At 38.7% G+C, this 27,041-nt stretch overlaps 1 protein-coding gene across 5 annotated transcripts in view; it reads left to right on the top strand.

Moving 5' to 3' along the window:
- The window catches only part of CHD9 (chromodomain helicase DNA binding protein 9), a 99,364-nt gene that overhangs the window by 38,217 nt on the left and 34,106 nt on the right, over nt 1-27,041 (top strand). For 3 of the 5 annotated variants that reach the window (XM_075434211.1, XM_075434209.1, XM_075434210.1), the window contains exons 5-14: nt 4,324-4,658; nt 13,884-13,995; nt 17,447-17,593; nt 18,821-18,889; nt 18,978-19,033; nt 20,468-20,585; nt 21,107-21,193; nt 22,462-22,599; nt 24,779-24,900; nt 26,155-26,398. In XM_075434211.1, coding sequence (XP_075290326.1) covers nt 4,324-4,658; nt 13,884-13,995; nt 17,447-17,593; nt 18,821-18,889; nt 18,978-19,033; nt 20,468-20,585; nt 21,107-21,193; nt 22,462-22,599; nt 24,779-24,900; nt 26,155-26,398 — 1,428 coding nt within the window. Of the gene's footprint in view, nt 1-2,971; nt 3,121-3,618; nt 3,659-4,323; nt 4,659-13,883; nt 13,996-17,446; nt 17,594-18,820; nt 18,890-18,977; nt 19,034-20,467; nt 20,586-21,106; nt 21,194-22,461; nt 22,600-24,778; nt 24,901-26,154; nt 26,399-27,041 lie in introns of those variants that run through there. The other 2 variants (XM_075434213.1, XM_075434212.1) reach the window with 2 other exon arrangements.

Raw genomic sequence — 27,041 nt, 5'->3', positions numbered from 1 at the left:
ACTTGGTAGACTAGCAAGAACTTGTTATGCTCTTGAGGCGTATGGTGCGTAGTATGTGCATCTTCCTGCAGGTGTGTTCTAATACCAGTAGAAGCATCATTCAAGGCATCGCAAATGCAAACCTTAGCTTTCTATTGTTGAACTAGTTAAGGTCACAGTGGAGTTCTTATTGGTAGCTAGTGTTTGGGTGAGTACATCCACAAGTGAAAAACAGTATTAAAAAAAAGGTGCTTCATATCATTAAATCAGGAATGCGTGACTCTCTAAAATACTGCTGGAGAGACAATGTTTCCGTGGCTGCTGTGAATCAGGGCCGGTGTGGGGAAGCCCGCAGCTGTTGTGCTGTTGTCTTACCTGTTCCACCCTGAGTACTTTTTACGGCCAGCTCTGCCATGTGAACAGCAGTACGGCCTGTACCTGCTGCTATTAATGGCTTTTACAGGCAGCAGCAGTGTAAATTTGACGTGACTGCTGCCAATTCCCCTGCTGCCCAGAGGGTAGTGGGGAGCAGCGGGGAACTGACGGGAAGCTTGTTCATCGCACCCAGCTCCTGCGCTGCAAAGCTGTTAGCGGCAGCAGATAGCCTGGAGCGCTCTCGGCGCGGACTCAAGACCACATTGCGTTGGTTTATGTTCAGTTGAATATGGATGGTTATCTTTGCAGCCATGAAAAGTAAAAGCGTGCTTTTCCAAATAAAATCTTTGTTTTTTAAATAGGTGGCTGCCTCAGGGTCTTCCCTTCCACCTTCTCCTATACGTTTGTCAGTTAAGAACATCTTGCTTAATGCTGATAGACAGAATAGATTTGTAAGCCATTGGCAAAAGGATATGCTCCTTTAGGATGTTTGATCTGCATCCCTTCTCAGTAAGGGGGAGGGGTATTTTTGGCTTGGCAAAGTGCTTTGTCCTTTTTATTGTAGATGCTGTGTAGCTTTTGAAATTGTTTTTGCTGTGCATAGGGATTTATAAAGGTGTAACTATTTATAGCCATGCGTTTTTTGGAAGCGTGAAATGATTGTCAGAATAAAAGACCTCTCCTGAATTAGGTTATTTTTGTTGCTTTAGTTGCTAAGTACACACAGATACTGGCCTGGGTAATGCAAGCATGTTTCTGGTGGTTCTAATCTCAAAATACTTCTGTTGCTTTGCAGTTTTGGTTTTTGTGACAATGGTGACTTCCTTGATGAAGGTTTCATTACAGCTTTATTTAGCTTAGAATGGCTGGCTGGTACCTTCCTGCATCTTCGTGAATGTCATTTCCATATGGTTAGAAATGGCGTAGCAAAATTAGAAAAAACAAACCACACAAAAAGCCCCCAAAACCCAAACATCCTTGGTTTTGTAACAAATAGATTACTGTTTGTGCTGCGCAGGAGACCTAAACAGAAGCAATAGTGTAGAGCAAGAAGCAGAGTGTCAGCCTGAGGAGTTAAAACATATGGTAGCCTCATCCAGCATACTAACAATTCTACAGTAGAAAAAGTGGTAAAAGTTGTTGAGGAGTAACTTGCGCAGCAGCTTTGAGCTCTGAGGAGATGTCGCGTAAAAAACTTTGTTTTAGAAGTAATAGCTTATCTAGGAAGATGATTGCAAAAGAATTAGGAATAATCCACCATTTCTATATTGCCCACTTACTTATTAGCCAGTTCTTGTTTGTTTATTTCTGGCCCAGGAATGGTCAAGAAGGTACCAGTTTCTTTTTAAAAAATCCTGTTAACTGGACTGGCTTCAGGAGCATTTGGCTTAGGGCTGAAATTATACTAAGAGTACATTAGGAATATTTTAACTGATATCAACGTGCAAAACGGTACGTTATTTAGCGTTTTTACTAAGTTATGAAATAATAACCCTAAAAGATAAACCACTGCAGTTTGTTATAGGAACTGCAACTATAAGGTAGAAGCATCTTGGCTAGAGTTCTCAGAATTTAAATTAAAATTTAATAATTGTCCATGTGATTAAGCTGCATATTTACAGAATATCTTTTAATTTAAGTGGTATTGTTAAGAAAATAGTCCATTTAATGTCTTGGTACCCACTAGTATTTTCGATGGACAATGAACTTCATTTTGAGATGAACGTTAAATAGAAGTGAAATTCTGGTTAAGGCCTAATCTTAACAATCTCAAAATCTTCGCAATATTTGAAATTCTCTGTGGAAAAACACGTACATATCACAAAAGTATAAATATATATTAAGCAAAACAGAAAGCAAATCCTGATCTTCCTTTATTCTCAGAAGCCCATTAAAGAAGAACGAAGAGTCTTGCTAGAATGGAGCTATGCTGTCAAGAGCAGCTCTTTTTTTAGGAACTTTTCAAAAAAACTTGATCACATCTTATTTTTTGTTTTATTTGATACGTTGACAATACGTATGTGGTAAGCTGTGCGACGTGGTGAGGCGGCAGCTGAAGCCGCCCGCGGAGTGAAGCGGGGCTCGGCCCGATGGTCCCCGCGGAGGAGCTCTGCCGCGCTCCGCAGGGAGCAGGCGGGCCGGTCGCCAGCACACGGGAGAGCTCAGCCTGCCCGAGGCCGGGGGCTCGGGTTTCCCTGTGGGCCGTGCCCCCCGGCCCCGCTGCGGCGGGGCAGCGGGGACCGCAAAGCTGCCGTGGGTTGGCTCCCGCCCGGGGTGAGGCGAGGCGGCGGGGCAGGGGCCGGCGCGGCCCGGCGGCGGTTAAGGCGGGCGGCGAGCGGAGCGCACCCGGCAGCACCATCTGCTGGCCCGCCGCCGCCGCGGAAGGAGCCCGGGCGCTGAGCGGCGGCTCCGACAGTCGCGCTGATGCGTTTTGATGCCTCCTGCGTTCGTTCCTTTCGGGGCTTTGTTGGAATCTGGCCTCCTGCTCGCAGCTGCTGCGGGAAGCCGCTCGGGGGGGCGGGCGGCGGCCCCGGCCCTACCTGGGCTGGCCGAGCGGCGGGCGCGTCCCCCCCCCCGGCAGGAGGATGGGGGTAACTCGCAGTGTGCGTGTGCGGAGGGCTGCGCGCGTCGCGGCTGCGGCCCGCTGAACAGGCCGGCTGGCAGTCCGCTCCCAATGCTCGTCTCCTGAGCGCTGCCGGCGGTGCGGGAAGAAAAAGCCTTTGTCTGACGCCAGCGATGTCTTCGGCGAAGAGGCCGAGAGGAAGGGTGAGTGGAAGCCCGAGTGAGTGGGAGGAGGAGGGGTTCTTCGGGCTAAAAGGCTAATGGGATTGAATAACCTTCCTTATTACTGGCTGCGGCGGCGGCGGGAGCCGCGCCGCATCGCCATCTTGAGCTTGTTGCTGTTCTCTCGGGTGCAGGCGGTCGGTGGCAGCAGGCGGGCGCGGGGCCGGCGGGCGATGGCGAGCCCTCCGCCCGCCGGGGAGCCGCCGCCGGGGGGGCCGGGGCCGGGGCCGGCGGGGCGAGCGGCGGCGGGCCCGGCGGCGGCGTTGGGCACGGCCGGGGGCTCGGCGCCGTGCGGCGGACAGGGGCGGCCGTGCGGGTGCGGGCGCCGCCGCGGGCACCGCCGGGTTCGGCTGCGGGAGGAGGAAATTCTTCCCATTCCTCGGAGGGGAAGGGGGAGGAGAAGGCAGAAACATGTCTTCTGGCCTGGTGGAAGGGAGCCTGATGATCTGACTGTCGCGCTCCTGCTGTAAACAGCTCTGCGTCGGTGAAACGGCCGTTAAAACCCCGAAAATAAAACCAGGTGACGTCCTCTGACTGAGGCGCTGACCGTATGCTCATCTAGGGAAAAGAGATACTGCTTTCTGCTCTTCTTACAAGTACAGAGCTGTGTAATTTTAGTTTTGGTTTTATCTTTTGTCTTTTTTTTTGATCTGGGTTTTCTCGTAGCGCCTGTTCTGTTCAGCGCCGTGTTAGTCTCATAGCTCTTTCCTCTGCTGTAAGGGAGCTGTGGTGCTGGTGTCTTACTAGAGGTGAAATACTGATGCTGTTACCTTGGAGTTCTTTGCTTTCTCAGATTTTATGAGAAGAACCTTTCCTGGAGGTGTTGGGGGTGTGTGCCAAATGTATGGGAATGCTTGAAAGGTGAAGGACTGGTGTCTCTAACTAACCAGGTGGAAACAAGGCTGACAGAATTTTAGAAAGATGTTTTTTCTTTTTTTTTTTTTAACTGATCTTTCAATGTATGGATTGACTGTTTAAAACTCGTAATTAGTGTAATTACTCAGAAACCCACGCCATTCTGTGGTACAAAGAGAATTCCTTCTTTTTTGTGTCTTCATGAGTCCTGCCATTTTAATTTTTTTTTAAATGCACATCCAGATCAAAACCATTTGCACTTTTTCTTTCAAGAAGTGTGTATGTTCTTAAAATAACATTATTTTATTTACTTTGTCTTGTATTTTACAGCCCCCTTCCAAGAGGACTGATGGTTCAGGATCATATACTAAGTTGCAGAATGCCCAGGTGAGGGCAATGTCTGAAAAGAAGCAGAGGAAAAAAGCAGACTCAGAAAGTAAACAAGAGAAGGCAAATCGCATAATATCTGAAGCAATTGCAAAAGCAAAAGAGAGAGGAGAGAGAAACATTCCACGAGTAATGAGTCCTGAAAACTTCCCCAGTGTTTCAGCTGAAGGAAAAGAGGAAAAGAAGGGTAGAAAAGTTAAAACCAAACCAAAGGACAAGGAGAGCAAAAAGCCAAAAACTGCTTCCGCATCCAAAATTAAAGAGAAAACAAAAATTGGGTAAGTAGATTAAAATGTCTTCATACTTCTTTTCAGACTGTAAATCCTTGATTGAAGTGAAAACTGCTTACTGATAATAAAATGTTCTCCTCTGCTGCCTACACAAAATTCTTCTTGATTAAGTCCATGTGTGGAGACTCTTATTCAGGAACAAGAATGCTCTGTTTTCTCTTCAGATAAAATCATTGTAGGAGTGTCCTTTTGAAAGGAGTTACTTTAAATTCATATCCTAAAATATTCTGTACTTACTTTGAAGCGTAGACAAGACCAGAGTATCTTTTCATCTAGTGCTGTAATCAGTTCCGACTCCAACTTAAGTTTCTCTCATATTAGAAATGCTGTCTTTATCAATTTGGCCATGTATCTTCAATACAGTGTGTGTGATAAACTGCGTAGGGAGAAACTGGAAGCTTGATGAACTTGTTAGCAAGTGAATATTCTTACAGATATCTCGTGTAAAAAGTAAAAGTGCAGTGGAAAACTTGTGTTCTAAGCAATTTGTAGTCTTGAGTCATATCAGTTCAATCTGCCCTCTTAAAAATTTTGCAGACTCAGCTGGGTCAAGCTGGGTGGATGCCTTGGGGTAAGGAGCTTTTGAAAGACGTTAGGTGTCAGAACGCTCCAAGGGATTCAGTAGGTGACACGTCCTCAGACTCGAGCTAACCAAGTTCTCCTGTGTACTTGCAAAGGACAGTGTCTAGTTTCCAATGTTAAGTATGTCAGTCAGTACTTAAAATGGAAATCTTAGCTACAGTCTGATTTTTATTTTTCAAATCCATGCTCTTTTTGCAGTAACGGAAATATTAACTGGCATATCTCTCTGAATTTAAATGTCTCATATACATATGTATACTCTCATGTATATGGAGCAGAAATGAATGTTCTTTTAATCAGCTCATTTCTCTGCAATTTTATTTTTTTTCCTAGAGATCAGTGCTGTTCTTACATGTTCGAAGGAAACAACTTCCTTGAGAAGTTGCCCTATAGTATAAAGGTTACTGCACTGAACTCTATGTGATTCTTCACCTAAACTTTCGTAGTCTTAGTTTCTTTAGCTTCTGGTTATGCATTGACATGTGAATGCTGCTCATACTACTCCTTAGCGCACTATATGGTGTGCTTGCCTTTCCTTTTTTCTGCATCTTGTTTGAAGTGGGATTTTGGATGTGTACTTCCAAAGCTGATTTCGCTTTCATGTTTTTGAATTTGCTCACCTTCTGTAACAGACATCTTGTGTGTCTGTCTAATCACAAGACGTACACACTGTTGTTCAGCTGGTGTCTGTTTCCTGAAGCTTTCTGTGGATTGCCCCAAGTGTGCTTTTTGTTCATTTTTTTGGATAATTAACAAAACCTGCCAAAATATCATCGTTGTGATATACTACATAGTTCCCATAATATTTTTACTAGTTTTAATTGGAGTAGTGAAATAAACTGTTACTTTCGACTTAAACTTCTGCATTGTTTTCTGTCTTCGTGAAACGCTTAGCTGTGCACACAGTTAAGATCGGTTTTCAAGATTTCATGAGACAGTGCCGGTTGAGAAATAGACATTTCTCAAACTGTGTTTTTAACTGTGATGTTTGTGCTTGATCCAAAGTATGCAAAAGCATGTAGAGAGATTCCTGTTTAATTAAGTATGATCAACTTTCCATATTTCTGCATTGAGCTGTGAAGGTTTGCGTCCGCGTTATTTACCAGTTTAATCAACAAATGCCCCAGTAGTCCTCTGTTAACTTAATCACGCTGCTAGGTACTGCTTTAACTATGTGGGATACATAGGAGTCTGATCCTGTTAAAAAGCGGTGAAGAGAGTCTGCTAGAGCCATGTGTTAGTTTTCTGCAGAATTTCTGTGTATTTTGATGGACAGCAGTAAATCAAATGCTTTGAGCTATCCACATACTTCATTTATGTATCCAAACAGTTTCGTGTGTTATGTTCTGCTAGCACTATTTTGTATTATTTATATAAATACATAAAATCTTAACTGTTTAGCAAAGAATAGACTACAGTGGTTTTGAAGAGCAGTAATAGCAAGAAGACCTTGATTTTTTTTTTTTTTAAGAATAATCTTACCAGACTCTGTTTTCTATGCAAATGTAACTATTGATCTTACATAAGAAAAAGATTTACTATAGAATGGCTATATACTTGTCTTTTCAAAGGTGGTTAAAATAATTGTGTGGTTAATAAAATCTGTTTTATTTAGAGGAGAATAAAATTAAATCCAATAACTAATAAGGGGTTTAGGAGGCTGAAAAACTCTTCTAAGGATTTCTTCCTATCTTAAATTCTTAGTCTGCCCCACATGAGTATCTATCTTTTCATTCAGTGTTTTCTGTAGCAAACACATTTAACTTGCAGTAACTGTTCAGTATGCCAATTCAGTTCAGATTCTGAGAGCCGGACTGGTGCAGGAGGTGGTGTGGAGTTACATGTGTTTGAGAAGATCTCAAGTCACTCATGTTTCAGGTGACTCCTGTTGGGTATGCAGGCTGGTATAGAGCTGAAAGAGCAGAAACTACTGACAAATGTGTTGTTGTTTGTTTTGGTTTTTTTTTCTTTTGAGAAGTGTTTGGAGTATGATTTTAATCTGATCTTTCACATCTTTGCTGGCGTCAAACATAGCCCATCCAGTATGAGCACAGTTGTACCTTCTGTAGTCTAGCACTCAAACAGCAAACCCTTATTTAGACTGTGATCATAAACTTTGCTGGGATCTGACAAGGATCCTGTCTGTGTAGCATATCCTGTATTGCTCTTGAGGAGGATTTGCAGTTACACAGTTGTCCAGCTATGAAAATGATACCCTTTGTGTCGCTGATCTGGCAGAGCTGGAGCCGGAACACTAGTTGCTGAACAGACCTTGGTAAAATTGCCTGGGAGTCGTCAGTAAGAGGAAAAAAAAAAAGTGTGCTTTTGAATTTAACACAATACAGCTTTCACTGAAAGTCAGTAGCCCTCATCTAGGATCAAGATGAGTTTTAGCTACTGTGTCTTGATTTAGGGGACAGGATGATTTTTAAACAGTCTTTTTTTTTTTCTTGCTAATTAAACATAATTGGTTTGTCTTTGGGGACTTCATGTTAACTGTTTACATTTTCCTTAGTGATTCCTCTGAGATCTACATGTACAGAAAAAATTACAGCATGATTCTTCCTGATTGATCATTGCTGGTTATAAATTACTAGCAGTTGCTTTCCAGGCAGGCTGTAGTTTCTTTTTGAAGGTGGGGATTAAGGTTTTTAATCCTCTGACCTGTGGAAGTCAAAGGAATAATGCCTGTTAATTTTAGTCAGATGGTCTAGAACTGGATAGTAAAGTTTCTGTGCTATAAGCATTGGTGAATTTAAATGACTGAATTCTTTTATTACCAAGAACATAGTAAGCATATGACAGAGATTATTAGAAGTAGCCGAATGCATGTATAATATGTTTAGTGTTACTGAATTAAGTAACCAGTTTGCTTTATGTGTTAATTAGTGATCAAGTTAAGTCTTTAAAATTAACTTACATTACAATTTTTTGAGGACTGCAGAACCACTTTTCATATCCCGGCTGTTTACCAAGGTGCATTGATGTTTAGAAATCTATTTAAACCTTTAATATTTTTGCATAGAATGTGTTTCCATTTATGAGCTTTTTCTCGCTGATTGCAAGTCTACTTCTTCCATTTAAGGTGATGCACATTTAGACTAAAATTTCTGCTTCTTACCACTTGATATGAAGGAGAGAAGAATTATGAATTTGTGAACATTCTGTTGTTCAGAAAAGTAGATTGGCATTTAGGTTTTATAGCTCTCAATGTATTCCCACCTACTCAAACATAAAATTAAATATCATGGCCCTGATGAAAAGCAGGAGCTCTGCATTGGTGATGTAAAGAACAGTATAAGTAGACTACATTTAGGATTTTATCATGGCATAGTGTAAATAAATAAATCCCCAAAACCCTAAGAATTTGATTTACAGAAGTTTGATTCAGGGTGGTTGACCTTAAGGTCAAAGCTGTTTCCTCTTATCAGAAACGGCTGTATTTTTTTGTGTGCTAAAGAAACAATGGTGGATTTATTCTTTTATTAACCCTTAAATGATGTGCTAATGAATTCGAAGTTCCTGTGTGATCCTGTTCATTACTCGAATGAGTAAATGTCCTTGTTGCCTTGAAGGAGTGTTTACAATGTAGAGCATTTTTCGGACCCAAGACCCTGATAGAAAGTCTTTCTATGATTCCTTGTTGATCTGATACTGCTGAGATAGTTCTGAACTTTTGTAAACTCCATTAGCAACAGGGGAGCAGGGTGGATTTGCCTGTTCTGCTGATCGTATATCATTGAAGTTTAAATGCAAGAACTTAAAGTGAATTTCCTAGCAGGCAGACATTGTGAGTTTGTGTTTCGTGTAAGTCAGGCAAATTTTGGCTAGTAGGTGTATGCTCAAAGGGAAGAGATGTCACGGAATCTTTTTGTTCTGTTAGATGGTAAACTCTTTCTCAAATTCCAAATTTGATCGTCCTGCTGGGATGTCTTTGCATGCACTGAGCTCTGACTCCTTGGTGAAGTTTTCTCTGCTGCCAGAGTCTGGTTTTGATGCGTAAGTTGGTTCTAAGTGACATAATCTTAAGTTTCTACTGCAAAATACATGAATGCAAAGTAGTGTGGTCTTATCGAATAAATAACTAATCACTTATTTGTTCACTTGCATTATTATTCCTATGTAGTATGAGCTTGAAATGGCTGTTGGTTCCAATAAGACTATAGGAGTGTTTTAAAAATCTGTGTACAATCCAAAAGTTACTAATTTTAAATACAACTAGAGAGGGAGACAGTGGCCAATACTAGTGTGATAGTATTATTTATTAAACATATGGTAGAAGGATAAGAGCAACCATTTCTATACGACCAATACAACTCTCACTCCAAGAGGATACGTTATCTTGTCAAGGAAATACCTGCTTTGTATTTTGCTAATAGGTAAGATTTTTAGCTAGGTCTTTAGTGATAAAGAAATACTGATACTGTTGATAACATAGGAGTTTTATTCCTAGTAATATAACAAAGTGATTTGACTACAAATTAAACTATTTGGGAGGTGGCTTTGGACACTAATAATTAGTTACTTGGTGTTCCTCTATTTTGGGAAAAACGAGGTAAAATGGTGTATTGAAGGCGTGCATTTAAGGCCGACAATACTTATAATTTCTTACATGCCTAACACATATTTGCTGGTTTGCTTTTCTTTGCTCTCTAATACCTCCTTATGTTCGCTGTTTGGAAGGCTTTGAAATCTGTTCTTTATAATTCTAAAGCTGTTCAGAGTGCCGACAACTCTTTGTCATGTTCTCTGCCATTGAACAGAAGGGGAATGGAGCAGATTCTTACCGGTTCTTAATTTATAAGAAAGAAGTTGCAATGCTCCTCAAATAGTGGTTCCTGGTGGTCTTGCTGATACTTTCAGCCTTTCAGTTTTGTGGATCTAAACCGTGTGAAGAGTCTTGTGCTAAGGACCAGAGGTAATAATGGCTCATGAGATGACTTCTTTTGAAACCTTTCCATTGGTGTATGTTTCTCAACATTTTGAGTTTGTAACTGTAGAAGGAGGAGATACATGTTGAGGAAATGTATGTTGTCTAGTTGTTACAGTGTTTCTAGATGTGATGTAAAAAGATACATTTCCGTTTTAAAAAGGTGAGAGAAAGTAAAATTGGAATGGAGTCTAGTGATATTATTTATTCAGTGTCTACAGTGTGCTGTTTCCTTTTCACAGAAACAGAATAGATAGTTTCTGTTCAGAACAGTTTGTTTCGGGGTGGAAAAAGGGATTTTAGCCAAGAATCTTTATGCTTTCATGCAGAAATTTATAAACTGGCAAGAGATCTTGCTCTCAATGAAAAATGTTCACAGAAGTGATACAGTTTACAAGCTTCTGAAAATCATTGTTTTCACATAGCAGATTTTTTAGAAGTTTTTGGCCAAAATATGAGCAGATTGCATTTTGACTAATAGAAATGCGTGACTTTAGCACCATACTGTCGTTAGCAACTTTTGATAGCAGGGAGCATTGTAGTTCTGGGCAGAAAGAAGTGAGGCTGTGCGTTTATTCCTCTCGTTGGCACCATATCCTTAGAAAGGAGGGAACGTTCTCACCTGCAACACATAGAGAAGATGTTAAGAAAATTTCAGGGAGACACTTGTGAAGAAGTACTGGGGGTAGGGAATACCCGATCAAGAGAAGACACAGAAGCAGACAAAGAAGTGGAATATTATGCGTAAGACTGCAGGGGCAGAGCAAGAGGTGAACACAAGGGAGGACTACAGCTACAGAGGAGAGGAAAAAATGTGCAAGGAAAGATGGAGCTAGAGCAGTCTAAGCACAAAATAAGGCCGTGTTCTAAAACAAAGGTCCTTAAAATCCTCAGCTATTCAATGGATACCACTACAACCCATGGTAAAATAGTCATGGCCTTTATTAATACTGTGCTTCGTGAATCCAGAAGGAACCTGAGACGAAGATATTAGGCAGTAGTGCGTGAAATGAGGATCAACTGCTGTTGCACGGATACAAATGCTTAAAAAAGCAACATGTATTATGAAGCATTTGAACCTACCATTTCACAAAAGAGGATCAAAATTTGGAATAAGTTGCCCAGGGAGGTGTCAGTCTAGGAGATAAGCAGAACTTGCCTGGTCTGAGCAACATATAGAGCTCTGAAGTTGGCTTTCAGTAGGGACAAGATGTCCTCCAGAAACCCCTTGTATCTTCTATATCTCAACACTTATTTGATAAAAGAACATTTCATTATTCCTGTTCTTTGTTGGTGGTGGTCTTGTTACGCATTTAAAAATCAAAATGTGTATCACGCTTGGCATGCAATCACAGTTGTCTCTACATGCCATACGTGCATCAGGCCTTTAATGCATGTGCTCCAAATCAAAGCAAAGACTTGAGATCTTATTTATTAGTGAAAGAATAATAATTTACAGATTACGTCATGTGAATTCACTGGATTGAATATGTGCTATGTCCAGTGATTTCGATGAAAAGATCATCAAGGGACAGGGAAAGATCAGCACGGCTTGTTACACGTACTAACATATGGACAGTGTTTAGAAGAATGCATACCCAGGTGAGACCAGAGTTTCATCTAGCCTAGTATCCTCTCTCCAGCAATGGCCAGAAGCAGACTCAGTGGGAAGAAGTTAAGAGCAGGGAAAACACATGTGATACTTCTCAATATTTTCCCAAACTCCCAAGATGCAAACCAGGAACTTTGCGGGATAGGTACCATTTAATGAATTTACTGGCCTAAGTTTATCAGGTTTCCCTTTAAATCCATATTAAATTTTGGCATCCACAATTCCTTTTAACAACAAGTTCAGAAGATCAATCACAGTGTGCCTTGTCTGTGTCACTTAGGAATATATTAGCTAATTTGACATATTAGCTGACGGGTGCTAATGTAACACTTAAATTGTATGAAACAAGGTGAGATGAAAATGGATTAAGTGGTTTATCCAAGTCCATCACCAGAAAGAGTCATAGTGGACAAATACCTGAGAAACAATCCAACAGTCTTGAAAAAAAGAAAAAAGAATCCTAATCAGGGATTGAAGAGTGAGGGGAAAAAACCCCGAACTACTCTTGAAGACAGCAGGAAAACCAGCATGTTCGTTGTTGAATTTTTTTCCCTGTGATTATGAAACATATTTTATAAATAATAATTAAACTGAGAACACCTAATGAAAAGCAAGGACTTGAGGACCAGAATTTACTTCTGAACAAGCAGATCAGTGATTATGCTTACTGCAGCTAAATTTCAACATGCATTTGCCACTGCCATTCACTTCATACTAGAAGTAAAAAATATGGGAGTGGAAAACGTTGGGTTGTGGGTCTGTGGGGTTTTTTTTAACCTTTCCACTGAACATACCTAGTGGTTAAACATTGAAAACCAACAAAAATGTTCGTTGCTTCTTAAAATACACCTATAATCTTTTGTAAGCCATGTTGCTTAAGCTATGCATAGTGTTTTGGTAATTTAAGGTTCTCACTTTCTGTGTGGACTGTTAGTTTGGACGTAGTAAATATGTGGTAGTTCTCTTGATTGGACACTTACAAAGAGAAGCAAATGAGATACAAGTGTTCCAACCACTACCTTCTGATCAGTGGTTTTTCAGGTGGCCAATATATTTGATGCTACTTGGTTGTAAAAGAACTTTTATTTTCTGTATGAAGACTAAGTCTTGTGTTTCATTTGTTCTGTCTAAAATGACAGAAGAGGCTTGTATGATGGAACAGTTACCTCCTTTTCTGTTACACAGATTTGATGATAAGATACCGTACAAAATACGTATGTTAGGACAGCTCTTTGTATGTGGTTTTATTGGATAGTTTGTCATGATTCTGCAATTATGTCACTGAAAACATATTTAAAGAGGAGTATTTGGCACATTTCAAATATGAAAAAATAAATGTTTTGACACCCTTTAGTTAAAAACAAATCAGATGAATTGGTATCATGATTTAGAGCGTAACCTTTAAATCTGAACAGAGAAATAATTCGTTCTTTTTCATTAGAATGTAACTAATTTACTCAGCACAATGTTGGTTCTTAATGTATTCTGGGAGATTCTAAGATTTCTTACATATAAAATTACTGGGTTTTGAATACAGCTTCTATTTTTTTAATTATTTTTTTGAAAGGGCAGAAAGGATTCACGCAATTTCCTCATTTTTACCATTGACTGACTTATTTAAATATACAAGTTTTGCATGTCAGACAGCTTTGGATGAGTTTAGACTGTTGTCCGTAGCTGCTTTTTTTGAGCAAAACTAAGAGAAGATATGTTTTGCAATGAGGCATTGTTTATGATAAATCATTTCCTGTTGTTGTCTGCAGATGTATTTATGATAACTTTCTGTAGTTTACCATTGTCACTTGGTTTATATGTTGGATTTTGCATCTCTGTTATGAGTTTGTGATAGTAAAGTAGCTGCTTGCCTGTACAGAAACTCTGTAACTGTAGCAGAAAATACTGTCTTAGTGTAAAGCTGTAGCTTTTTGTTTTGAGACATACTTTTCGTTTTTCAGACAGTAGTGCTTCTGGAGTTTTATACTGGGAAGAATACAGGAATTTCTAGTGAATGTGGTGTCATTTTTAATCTTGAAGTTAAGTAAACTACCATATGGCATTCACTTCAATGTTGGATTTTTTTCCTGAACAGAAAGCTAATCATCACACTGGGTAAGAAGCAGAAAAGAAAAAACGAATCTGCTGATGAGTTTTCTGATGCTAAGCAAACTCCGCAGCGGCCATTGAAGGATGAAGACTCACAGGTAAGTAGTCAGAATTTTTCCTGTTTAAATTTATATGTCTTGTTATTTCTACAGGTCTTTGTTCCCCTCTCTCCAATAAGTTAGATGACTCCTGATGCACTGACAGCTACTCTCTCTACTGTCTGTCTGTCGTGGGTGGAATCTTACGTTATCAGCTACTTCTCCCAGCTGAAAATCAGAATTTCCTATACGTTAGAGTCCCTTTTCTGTAATGGGACATCGGTGCCCTGCTCGTAGCTGTTTCATTTCAGTACCGAAGTCCGTAGGTTTGAGACTGTAAGTACTCATCTGTTGAGCTCCGTTAGACCCGGTCCCTACTGTCGCAGATTTGTGGGGAAAATGCAGCGATTGCCTAGTAGAAGTGACAGTTATCAGTGAAACTAGCTCTTTGAGAACATGTAAAAGGCTTGTTTCAGACTTCACTGTTTTTTCTGAGCTCTGCTTCTGTAGAAAATGAAAGAACTGGTTTCTTGCAGTGTTGGATCTGAAGGGGGCAATGGTCAATATGCTGGTAGGCTCTAATTGCTTGTGAAATACTTCTGAAAGAAGTGCCAGATCAAGAATTTATGTGGTGGAGTCATTCCCTTGAGGAATATCTCCCTTGTAAATTGCTTTCTGCATTTTTTTCGTAGATTATTGTGGTATAATAGTGGCATAACTAATTATTTACAAAACGTATGCACAAAGAAGTATAAACTGTTTGTAAGAGATTATATCCTATGTATGTGTATGTTAGTAACAGAATTGTAACTTTCTTGCTTTAGGGCAAACTTTATTAAAAGTAAGCTTATATGCTGTAAATGCACAGGTTTTTGACCTGTGGCAGTTTTGTCCACAGAGGTGAAGTAAATATTCAAAAGAAGGTGTCTTTGAGGAAAAGTTAATTGCATTATTTGATGACAGTGTCAGAAAACAATTAGGAAATACTGAGTTGACCTTTAGTATTTCACAGATAATAATGCTGGGGGTAAAAAGGGATCAGAAGCCATTTCTCGGAATGACTTTTTATTAACTTAAGTGATAGCTAGTCTTAGGTAAAGGTTACCTGGAAGAGAAGGTGAAATTACTTGTTTCGCAGGGAAGTTGTCTTGGTATAGAATGTACATTTAGTAAACTGAAGGAGGTGAAAGCAGATTTGGTGGTTCTGAAGTACTGTAATTATCTGTAGTCAGATAGTCAAAAGACCTAAGAGCATTTCTTTTTTCTCATGTTTTTGGTGGGTTTTTTTGGATATTTGATTTTTAGCAGGATGAGGGTCATACTCAATTCTAACGTGAATAGACAGGAGGTATCATCAAATCTCAAGATCCTGGAATGAAGGGAACAGAGGGTAGAGATAAAAATGGGTGGCATGGGATAGAGGAAAAACCTACTGCAGAACATCACAGCACTGTCCCGTCTATCTTTGAAGGGTTTTGGGGGAAGCATAGCAGGGAAGACATAAGTTGCTTTACTTCATTAATTCATTCTATGTTTCGTTACTTTCTTTTCCTGATGCAAATAACTGTCTATTTCTAAGCTCTGGGGGGCAATTTTAGGTCTTTTTTTTTTCCTAATTAATTTTGTATGCTTAGTTTCACAGTAAGCGTCCTCCTCAAATGCATTGATTTATTTCTTGGAAAAATGTGTGGTACTACTTTATTTTGTGCCTTAGAACATTTGTTCATGACCATGCTTCTCAGTTCAGGGAAATAAAAAGGTTTTCTTCAAGCAGCTCAGTTTAAAATTTTGGAGAACATATGTCTGTGGCTATTTGGTTCATTACTTCATAGTTTAAGAAAAGATGTAGTGAGAGTGATTAAAAATGCCAGTTAATGTCTCATTAGGTTTTGAAAAATTCAACAAATACTTAATGAGTAAAACTTGAACCTGGTTCTTAATCCTTCTTTTCCTAATTCATCATTTTGCATTGGTCCTGTTAGCTGGCTTTTTTTTTTTTTTTATTCTACTTGTGTCAGCAAACATTGTTGATTTAACTATAATGTGACACTTTGTCACATCAATGTGTCTGCTTAAATCTGAAGTTTCTTTTTGTGCTGAAACTGCACCCCACACACACTCGCTTTTTCTTGAAGAATAGCTAATCAATCTGGCTGCATTATTGTGTAAAGCTGGTTGGGTAGCTTCATACATGCACTGTCCCAGCTTCTCTAGAAGAATGGTGATGCCTATTCTTTGATTTTTTTTTTTATTTTTTTTTTTAAATTTTTTTTTAACAACACTGTATATGTAGTGTTACTACTCTGCCTTACTAAAATACTTACAGTGTAGTTGTTAAAGTATAGCTAGGTCTTTTACCAGACACCAGCTAGACCAAGGGTTGAATTTAACTGTCAAAAGAAAGTTCCTGTGCTGCAATCTTACTGTTACTTAGTATCTGTTCTGCAGAAGCCAGTATGACCACAGGATTTTGGGTTTTGTTCTGTTCACAACTTGTTCTTCTCCCATCTGATTACTGCTATGTGTTGCAACCAGCAGTGGCTTTTCCCAAACAAAAATAACGCTCTACTGTATAGCTCAGCTTAATTTATGTTATAGAGAGTGTTTTACTTTGCTGATTTTATTTGTGTGATGATCAGTTGTCTAAGGCAGATTGCAGTGTTATCAAATGTTAGCTGCTTAGTTTGATTCTCGATTCTGCTGTCATTATTTATCCAATGGATTTACAAATTAATCTTACAGTTAAATATGCAGTGTCTCATATTTTGGTACTGAGGGGTGGAAAGGGTACGCAATATCCTAATATTCCAAGTATTTGAAACTTAAACAGTGAGTAAGAACTAATTATTTTCTTAGGCTGAGCATTATTTCTCCAACTGGAGCTTGTTGTCCTTAGATTCTTGCAGAAATGAGTGGAAGATTAGAGAGATAGTAAGCAAAAGGCTGCTGTTAAACAAGCTTTATTAAGGTGGAGGAGGAAACAAATACATTAACAAAGCAACAAACTTTTATTAGCCATCAAATTGGCCTTTATCAGCAATCTAACCAATATGATCTAATGGTAATCTTTTTGTTGTTGTATAACACTGTTTAATAGAGACACTTCGGCATGTGGTCTGTCTTTCACTCAGATTCTTGAATTGGACGGTAACACACCTCTGTTGTACTACATGGTGAAATTGCTGCTGAAATACGGATGCTTATGAGAGATCTATTATATATCAGCTTTATTCCCATACCCTGAAAACGTTCTTCCATGTGTGCTTTTGAACCCTTAAATAAAAACATGAAATGTTTATATGACACAGGAGAAAAAAAAGTAATTTATTTAATTGAAAATAGTGTATGGCTACCTCTGTCCCTCTGTGATTCACATGCTTCATGTTTTCTGTCAAATGTTGACCTTTGTTTTTTGATACAGCTGAAGTATTGCTTAGAGTGTCCCAAAACTTCACATTCACATTAGAGGAAGTTTTTTGTAAAACCTCTGTTTGTATTCTCATTCACACAGAAGAGAAGATCAAATCGTCAAGTTAAAAGGAAAAAATATGCTGAAGAAGGAGAGGGAAAACAATCAGAAGAAGAAGCTAAAGTTTCTGTGAAAATGAAAAAGAATTCTGCCCCTTTACCTGCTGAACAGCCTTTACAATTATTTGTGGTAAGTAAAAACTGGCTTGTTCTGCAGTGGGAACTTTCGAGTTGTCTCAAGGAGTTCATTGAATAAAGCTCATAACTTGAAAGGAATACATTATTATTACTAAGCTGTAGTTTATTTAATGTGACATCTTGCTAAGATCTTGAAAACTTGAAGAAATGGTTTGTTACCATTTTTTTTCTTGTCTGTTACAAGCTTTCCTTGACTTAAGAGAAGTTAAAGATAAGGATAAGACTAAGGATAGGTATATCTCAAGTAGCATGTTACACTGTGCACGCATATGAAAAAGCTGTATGCTAATATTATCAGGACTTTCAGAAGTACAAAATTATTTGAACCTGTGGAGATCTCTGCTTACCGAGATTTTTAAAAAAGATACTCCTCACTTTTTTTTCCCCTCTTCAGGTTTACACATCACCATTTAACTTGTGCCAGCTCTGGTACTCAAGCTTACTATTGAGCCATTCTAAGTAAATAAAGTGACAGGAAAGAAACAAGGGAAAAAACTGTGAGATGTTTGACAGGGTGACAAAGTTGTAAGGGAGGGAGGAGGATAGTATCATTGGGAACAAATCAGACAAGAAGGACGATGGCTTTTTATTGGAAGCAACCTTTAAAGAGTGACTCTTTATCTCTAGAACAGCAGGTTCAGTCGTGGCAGAGCTAAGCAATCTGGTATCTGTGTCACACCTAAGCCCTGCTGGGATTCCCGGGCACGACCTTGTCTGCCTGATTCCACAGCAGGTTTGTTAATCTGTGTTCAGAGCAAATCTATTAAATTGAGCTTGACATATGCTGCGTTGTTTTTGTTCTATTATCTTTTTTTTAACCTGTCTGCCAGAGGCCTTGTGTCTCCATATCTGTATAATGAAATTCTGGGTGTGTCCACCGCATCAGCTCAGCAGAGCATTCACAGTGAGTCTGTGTCTGGAAAGCGTCAGAATCACCATTGCTTGCACTATAAGTGTGCTTGGCAGGTGAGCGTTGCATCTGATGCTCTTGGGAAATGCCAGACTTACTGTACTTCTGCATGTATTTTGCTCTGGATATAAACCTGGATTTTAAATTTTACACCCAGGGTGCTAGAGAGACTGCTACTGGTGGAGGTCATATTTGCATTTGTGGTTGATCTTTTAACAACCACTTCTGTTGGAAGATTTGAAGCCTGATCAGTTTGAAGAGAGGGCATTTACTGCAATTTGTAATGTCATTGTTTTCCTGCATTTATAGGAAAATCCGAGTGAAGAAGATGCGGCAATTGTTGACAAAATCTTATCCTCCAGGATAGTAAAGAAAGAAGTAAGTGATTGTTATGGCATAAAGTTGCTTATTTGAAAAAGGGTTTTGTATCCATCATTTTACATTTCCCTTGAATTTCCTTTCCTAGATATCTGCTGGGATGACAGTAGAAACGGAAGAGTTTTTTGTAAAATACAAGAACTAGTAAGTATTAAAAAGTTGTTTCATTGGAGGTTGTTGACTGAAATGCTAAGTACCATATTCATGTGCTAAAGCTTTGTATTGTTTGAAGATTACTTATTAACCAGATTTTGTCACCTTCTGAGATTTTTCTTTACAAATTTAGTCTTAAAATGGCTAAGAACCTGTGTTATATTGTTAGTAATAATTTAAAAATTATCACTATTGTGAAACCAGCACTGATCAATAAACTGACAGCTGTTATTGCCAAAAAAGCAGATTTTTTTGAGAAGATACAGTTATTAAATTCAGCAGGGGCTACATCCCTGAGGCTAATTTTAATTTCATGGATTTAAATCACAACTATTTTGTGAACCTAGATTACATTTATGGTGTCATGCATTCAGGAGAGATTGATGTAGGAGTCAGTCTTACTGTTTTAGAAAGAAAAAAAAACTTGTAACGGTAGACATGACTTTGTATCAGAAGCAGGAAAAAGGAATGAAGAAGAAAGAGAACTTCTTCCATATTTTTCTATTTCAAATTTCACACCTGTCTTTCTGTTGCTACACAGTTCTTAGTGTTGAAAAGGCAAGCACATTTTAAATTTTACATATGTGAGTAATTTCATTAGATTCTTGCTAATAAATGTAATTTTTTGAGACTCTGGATTCACATGTTTCTGGAGACCATTTAGCTCTTATTTCCTGAAAGGGCAAAGTCTTGTCTTTTCATCTGAGAAGCTGTATTACCCAGCAATAGGTCGTCTTTATTTCTTACATAGCTTTAGAAAGCTTAAAAAGTGATGAAAATATATTAAAAAGGAGGTGTGAGGAAGAAAGGTGTGTACTTCTATCAAACCAATCTAACTTCTGCAAGGTTCCCCTGGGATGCAGTTAGATGGTGTGCGTACCAGTGCTCACGCTTCCTCCTTCCTCTGACTCTGCTCCTTCGTGCTTCTCTCCCAGCCCGGTCTGATGGCATGTGCCTCTTTGACGTGGGCTCTGGTGCTCCTCACTGATCTTTTAGATGATGGGCTCAGCTAGATAGTTCTGCAGTACCTGTGGAGGGATGTTCACATGAACTATGTGAAAAGATTAGCTCCATCATATGAAGTGCTTTATATCTGTGGGTACTTTCTGATAGAGGTGTCAGATTTTAAAGTTGATTTATTTGAACTCATTTTAAATACACTTGTTTCTTAGGACAGGGGAAAGGAATTTGTGAATCAATAGAGTTCTAGGGACCCTAGCCCAAAAACATTGCCTTAACTAGATGTGTAATATATTTGGAGGAATAGATCTTTGATCTTTACAGTGAATTCTATCTTAAATGATAAAATGTTATTTTTTGAGTGAAACTCTAATTTATAAAATGTATTATTTTAACTGTATTTTAAAAATAGATAGTAAGCTTTTGCTTTCACTAATAGGTTAATGTTAATCTCTGTAATTTTAGCTCTTATCTCCACTGTGAGTGGGCCACAGAACAACAGCTTTTAAAGGATAAAAGAATCCAGCAGAAAATAAAACGATTCAAACTAAGGCAAGCACAAAGAGCTCACTTTTTTGCAGATGTGAGTATGAAATCCACAATTAAATAAGCTATTTTTCCTCATAAAATTATGATTAATAGTTTGTTTTTAAATAGAACAGCTGAATGTTGAGAGGTAGAACAGCCATCAGGGTTGAATTTTTGGTTGCAGCAGGGAATTGTTTGTTTAACGTAATTTTAAAAGCATGTCTTGTGGAGTCGCTGAACTAATCTAACTTGCATAGTTTAAAATTGGCATTGTTGGGATAACTGCTTAAAAGTGGTAAGGAGGCAAAGATTATGTTAGTATGGATAGTTTCTCTACTTATATGACTTTTTCAAGACAGCACTTCATCCGTAAATGACTGCATTTTCTGTTCGTGTGTCAGATCCCTCATTAGGGCCAGCTGCCAACCAAAAGAAGGGGGGGGAGAATTTTAGGGTGTGTGCAAAAGCCTCAATAGTTTCCAACTGCCAGATTCATTTTCTGTACAACTAGATCAAGTCTTAGCATATATCAGCTTTTTTTGCCCCTCTACTGATTTTATTAATCTTGCATTGCAGATGGAAGAAGAACCTTTTAATCCTGACTATGTTGAAGTAGACCGGGTATTAGAAGTATCTCTTTGTGAAGATAAGGACACTGGTGAGGTAAATATACATTAAAGCAAGTCAAGAAGACATACCTCCATGTAGTGTTTGATAATCGTGACTTTAGCAAATTTCAGAGTAACACCCTAATGTTTATAAGCTTTGATAATATTGTTTTATGAGACATGATAAGCTTGTCATTTCCTATGCTAGCCATGTATTTTGAAATAAAGATCAGAGTGCAGTGGCTTATATTTTTATTAGTATTAATAGTTCATTGTAGACAAAGCTTAGGTAGTTACTGACATAAATGTGAGATTTGACAATTGCCTTGCACATTCTGACAAAACGCTGATCCCATGTGCTGTCTTGTCTCTGATCGTGACAAGGGGTCACTGCTGAAAAGAGCTCAAGAAGGCAGGGCAGTGGTGGTTCCCTTTTCCCATCTAACTCTGGCCCTAGGCTTTAGGCAAGCAGTGATTGAGAGATGTTTTGATAGCCACCAGTGGACCTTTGCCTCTGTATTTATCAAAACTTTTTTAACTTAAAGTATGTGTTCTGGAAAGCTACTACAGAACAAACGTGTGAGATGAGAACAAAGACTGGCAAAGTTATTGATAAAGGCTATCGGAATAGCTATGATACTGATTCTGTTCTAGATAGCAAAAAGAGCAGACTGTTACCCAGTGATTTCTGCATTAATCTTCCAAAAGCAGGGCTGAGGGTTAAAATTACTTTTCATTGTATGCAGCAGAGTTGTCATTATTACACTTTTACAAAAAATGTGGTGTTGTCATAAGCTTTTCTCCCAATTTCTTGAAAAATTACTTTTTTATCAAAATAAATCTAAATGGAATAATCTGCTTTGGTTCTATCTTTCGAGACTTTTCCTACATTTTTATATATGTCGTCCAGCTCTAAAGCTTTCTATTCTGTTGAGAAGACCTGGATTTTAGGAACTCCCTCACGCTCTTTGTTTTAGGCTTAGGTAATCTGATTTGGAGAGTGGAGGAAATGTTGTGGGTAGCACCTCTAATTAATTGGTTCCCCCCACCCCATTTCTACAAACATCAAGCATGTAGTAATTTAACTTTCATAAGACTTACTTTTGGGTTTGGAAAGTACTCCAGGGGTCTACAAGTAGTAGTGTGAGAAGCTGAGGATGAGGAGGTAGGTAACAAGTACCTACACAGATGATCTTTAAAAGTGTATCAGAAATGTGGTTTTGTTTCCAGCTTTCGTGTAAGTTAGCTGCTGGAATAGTAAGGCATACTGACAGTCTGTATACTAAATTAAAAGCTGATAACATTCAGAATTTTCTTCTGCAGCCTGTTATTTACTATTTAGTAAAATGGTGTTCGTTGCCATATGAAGACAGTACGTGGGAGCTGAAAGAAGATGTAGATCAAGCAAAAATAGAAGAATTTGAACAATTGCAAGCTTCCAGGCCTGACTCAAGGAGACTGGTAAAATTATACCTAATTTACTTGTCTGTCTTGGCAAATGGGATATGATTTTCCCAACTTCAAACTTTTGTGTTAAAGCATAAAGCTCATTGACGTTCTGCGTAAAGGATTTGTGAGCCTTGTTACCTAGGAATAATAATATTTTCAGATAGACATAGAAAGATATTCTCATGTGTTATTCAGTTAAAAAAAACAAAGCCTTCTTTAGGAAAAATTATGAAGTGTTATAACTTTCTGAGCTTTTAACTGGGTGGTGAGCAGCATATTTAAACTGGCTATCACAGAATCTAAACACCATGAAGATAAGGAGAAAACAGAATAAGGTATAAACAGCCTTTTACAGAGAACAGAGTTAAGTCTTGTGCTTCAACACTGAAGGAAATTGGCAAACAAAGATCTGTCAAACAGATTCCATAATTACTTCCTGCTTTTATTTTTCTTCTTGTCATAAAGAGCTAGCTGAAGGGAAGGGAAATATGTGTAGTAAGGAGATGTGGTTTATCTTTAAATTATCAGTCTTCTGTCTCATAGAGCAGGAGAAAAAAAATAGTTCTATTTAAAGTCTTGTATGTCACTGTCAAAGACGTGTCTTGCGTGGTGTAGTACCACACTTGTTTTAACTTACTTTACATAACTGAATATGCACAATGTTTTAATTTGTAGGCTTTGGATTTTATTTGAATGTGTTTTCCATCTACAGATAGTGACAGTAGTCATGGTTAACGTCTTCATATTTAGTTCCTTTTTCTAGTATTTATTTAAAATCCTGCCGTTTTGGCATGCGGGAAGAAGGGCCTTTATACCTCTCTGTTACCGTATTTGGCTTTGAGAGCAAAAGCTGATGAAAGCGCAGCCATACAACTGACAGTCATCTTTGCATCAGCAACAAGTATTTTTTGTTCCCGGCTCCAGCAAGTATTTGCTGACGGCAGCCCTGTGTGCATGCAGGAGCGTGCAGGAGAGTGGCTGCGTGGGAGGGGAGAGTGGGCAGGCGGCTGCGGGGGGCGAGGGAGGGGAGGGGGCAGGGCAGGGACAGCCACCGCTGCTCGAAGAGCCGTGCCAGGGGACACTGGCATTGGTGGTGAAGAGACAGAAAATGAACAGCCAAAATTCAGAGCTGCCAGATTAGGCTATGTGAGTCTAGAGTGAATGTAAGCTTTTATAAATACTGACAAATGTTTTTTAAAAAAGAAAAATGTTTACAGAAGATCAGAAAAGCTCTTGCTAAAAATATATTGCTTGAATGAGGGAGTTGGTTCACTTTGGGATGGAGATGCTACCGAAAGAACGTGTTTTCTGCTGGAATCCTACTTAGTATCAGTCAAAAAATTGACTTCACTACTACGTTGCCTGCTAAGCTGATAGCCAGCCTGTTGAGTCTCCAGGCTTGTGAACTAGTGTGTGCGTGTATATATATTTTATTTCTATACGTAGCCTCTCAGCTTGCTGGGGACGTTAAGGTAATACGCCTTGATGCTGTTACAGTCTGTTTTGTCGTGTCCTTTGTATCATGACCCTGTGTGTGCTGATACTGTCTTCCATCAGATCCCTTGGTGAGATCGATTGAGGGATCCAAAACACTCACCTCTACTTTTTGGGTATTCCTGCTGTTTCCTTCCTGAATTGGCTAACTGTGAGACTGAGTGATCAGCAGTGACCAGGGCAAGTCCGGCAAGGAAAGGGCAAAATCACAGTAACTCAGTGTAGATTGCCCAAACTGCTTCAGGAGGATAGCATCAGCATCCAGTGTTATTGAGACTTTGGGGATTTCAGTAGTCCCAAATACTCGGTTGGCTCTGGTTGTAGGACAGCTGTTCTTGGAGCTTCCAGAGTGAAACTTCACATATTCTTGAAGTCTCCACTATAAATGAGTTAGTTTCAGATTACCAGTGCCAAGCTATTTGTACACTTAGTTTTTGAAATCAGTTGCTTGGTATTATTATAATATAGTCTTAAATTAATTTTAAAGTACTAATTTATATAGACAAATAAATACAAATTTCAGGTTTCCGCAGACTAGTAATTAGTGAGTAATGTTAACAGTGACGTCTTACTGGTTTTAAGGTTGAATAATTACATTTTAAATCTAAATTGTTGCACTCAGTAAATAGGGAGTTAAAATGTTTTGGAAAAATAAAGCGTTTACCAACTTGCACATGTATTAATCTTGCCCTTAAAGGACCGACCACCTCCAAACTCGTGGAAGAAGATAGAAAAGTCCAGGGAATATAAAAATGGCAATCAGCTCAGGGAATACCAACTGGAAGGACTTAACTGGCTCCTGTTCAACTGGTACAATAGGTACATGCATGGAATGTTTTTTAATGTAAATTTTAAACCATATGGAGTGAATCACTGTTATGAGGGATGAATACCGTTTTAATTAAATTTATGTTAGTTTCTCTGCTTATAGCTAAAAGGGTGTAACTGGAAAAAACCAAATTTCCCTTGGGTGTACAAGTATGTTTTTATCAAAAAGAACAACAAAAACCAAGTCTTAAAAGAGTAAAGCTAATGTAACAGAAAATAAATATTCAACGGCTATGAGAGAATTTAAACAAAAAACAACTTCCACCAAAGTACAAGCTTTCAGAAGCTTGCATTTTTGGAACAAGTTGGAAACACTTGCATCTTATTAATTCCGGGAATCATTTTGATTGTATTTCAAATAATGGTACCTCTCTTCAAAAATAAGGCTAGTAAATAATTATGTTTTCCATATTGTAAGTTAAAGTTAACTTGTGTTCATTAATGCTGTGATGTATTAACAGGAATGTAATCACTCTCAAGATATTTTCCAGAACAATGTATTTTCTCTGTGTCTAAGTTGGATTTCTACTTATGAATCTTGCTACTTGCTTTATTTCCAAAATATCACTTGCCTGTCCTTTTTAGAGGTAATGTCAGCGAGCATACCACTTTACCATACAGTTTCATGATCCGCAAAAGAAAATTTTGTTTTAATTCTCAGTCAAGCACTACATAGCTCTATGAGCATCTGTGCAAACAGAGTGAAAGGCTGGAAAGTATGGCTGAGGGTGAGCACCTAGTGGTACCTCATGTAGTAATTTGGTTGTATGCATCTGTCTCAGTTTCGGAAATGAGGGGAAGTTTCTCAGTGATGCTATAATGCACTCGTTTGGTGCAAGTGTAGCTGGGATGCTTCTAGGGGAAGCTTAGTTACTTTCTGGCAGTTCTGTCAAAGTGAGTGTACATGTAGGAAACCTGATCAATTTAAATTCCTTCTATTAGGGCAGATGTAGTCTCAAAAGAATACTTTTGGAATATTTTTCTGGGAGAACCTCGTGGAACATTCCATTCTTGGGTTTTGCCAGTGCTACAAGTGATTGAAAGCTTGTGGTTTTGTGTGCCGAGTTCATTCTTTCACCATAACCAGGGAACATTTGCAAGCGTCGTTTACAGTGCCGCAGTTTTGATTATTGTTTTAGACTGGTATATTGGAGCTTTGCTTTTATAACTTGTCCATTTTAGTAACAGGTTTAGTGTCTGTGCTTTCTTTGATGCTAATAACAAATAAATGTAATTTACTTTCAGGCGAAACTGCATTTTAGCAGATGAAATGGGTCTTGGCAAAACCATTCAGTCAATTACATTCCTTTATGAAATCCTCTTGGCTGGTATAAGAGGGCCTTTTCTCATCATAGCTCCACTTTCCACTATAACAAACTGGGAAAGAGAATTTCGCACGTGGACTGACCTTAATGTTGTAGTGTATCACGGAAGCATGATCAGCAGGCAGATGATTCAGCAGTATGAAATGTACTGCAGGGACTCCCAGGTACTGTAATGTCACTTGTGTGCACTAACTTGCCCAAAACCTGTTTCAGGTAGTAGTAATGACAGTATATGACACATTATCTGTACACGTGTCTTGGCGAAAGTCATTTTACATCTTGTGGTGCATTTTTTTAAGCTTTTTATATATCAGAATGTTTAACATATGCTTACTCAGTAAATTTTGTGCAAGTGGTTCCAGCAAGATGTATGCTGTTTCAGTATGCTGGGTGAGTGTAAAATTGAACAGCAGTGAGGCTGATACTCATGGGGAGATTGAAGTGTAGGCGAATGGTTGCAGTTGAGCCCTGATTCTGAAGAGCAGTGAGAACAAAAATACAGCCAGTTAAGCTCTGTGTTACCCTTATTGTAGTTGTTGATTTCTTTTTCCAGGTGTAAACTAGCTTTGTCTGTGTACAGTTTACTTTTCTGTCTGAAATACTTCACCTTGAATTACATGAAAAAACTTTGAAATCTGATGATTTTTAAAGGGGTTTTTTTGCCTTTTCTGTATATTCTGCATAAATAAACAAGTTCTTAACTTTCATAGTATTTCCACAAAATTGATAAAACTGAAAACTTTTTAACAGTAATGGTAAATGTTAGAATGACACCTTGTTTCTCTCATGAGTTGTTGTGTACTGCCT

This window comes from Opisthocomus hoazin, chromosome 12 (assembly GCF_030867145.1).
Source record: "Opisthocomus hoazin isolate bOpiHoa1 chromosome 12, bOpiHoa1.hap1, whole genome shotgun sequence".
Lineage (NCBI taxonomy): Eukaryota > Metazoa > Chordata > Aves > Opisthocomiformes > Opisthocomidae > Opisthocomus > Opisthocomus hoazin.
Note: the sequence above shows the minus strand (reverse complement) of the source record. Positions and strands in the feature narration are given on the sequence as shown.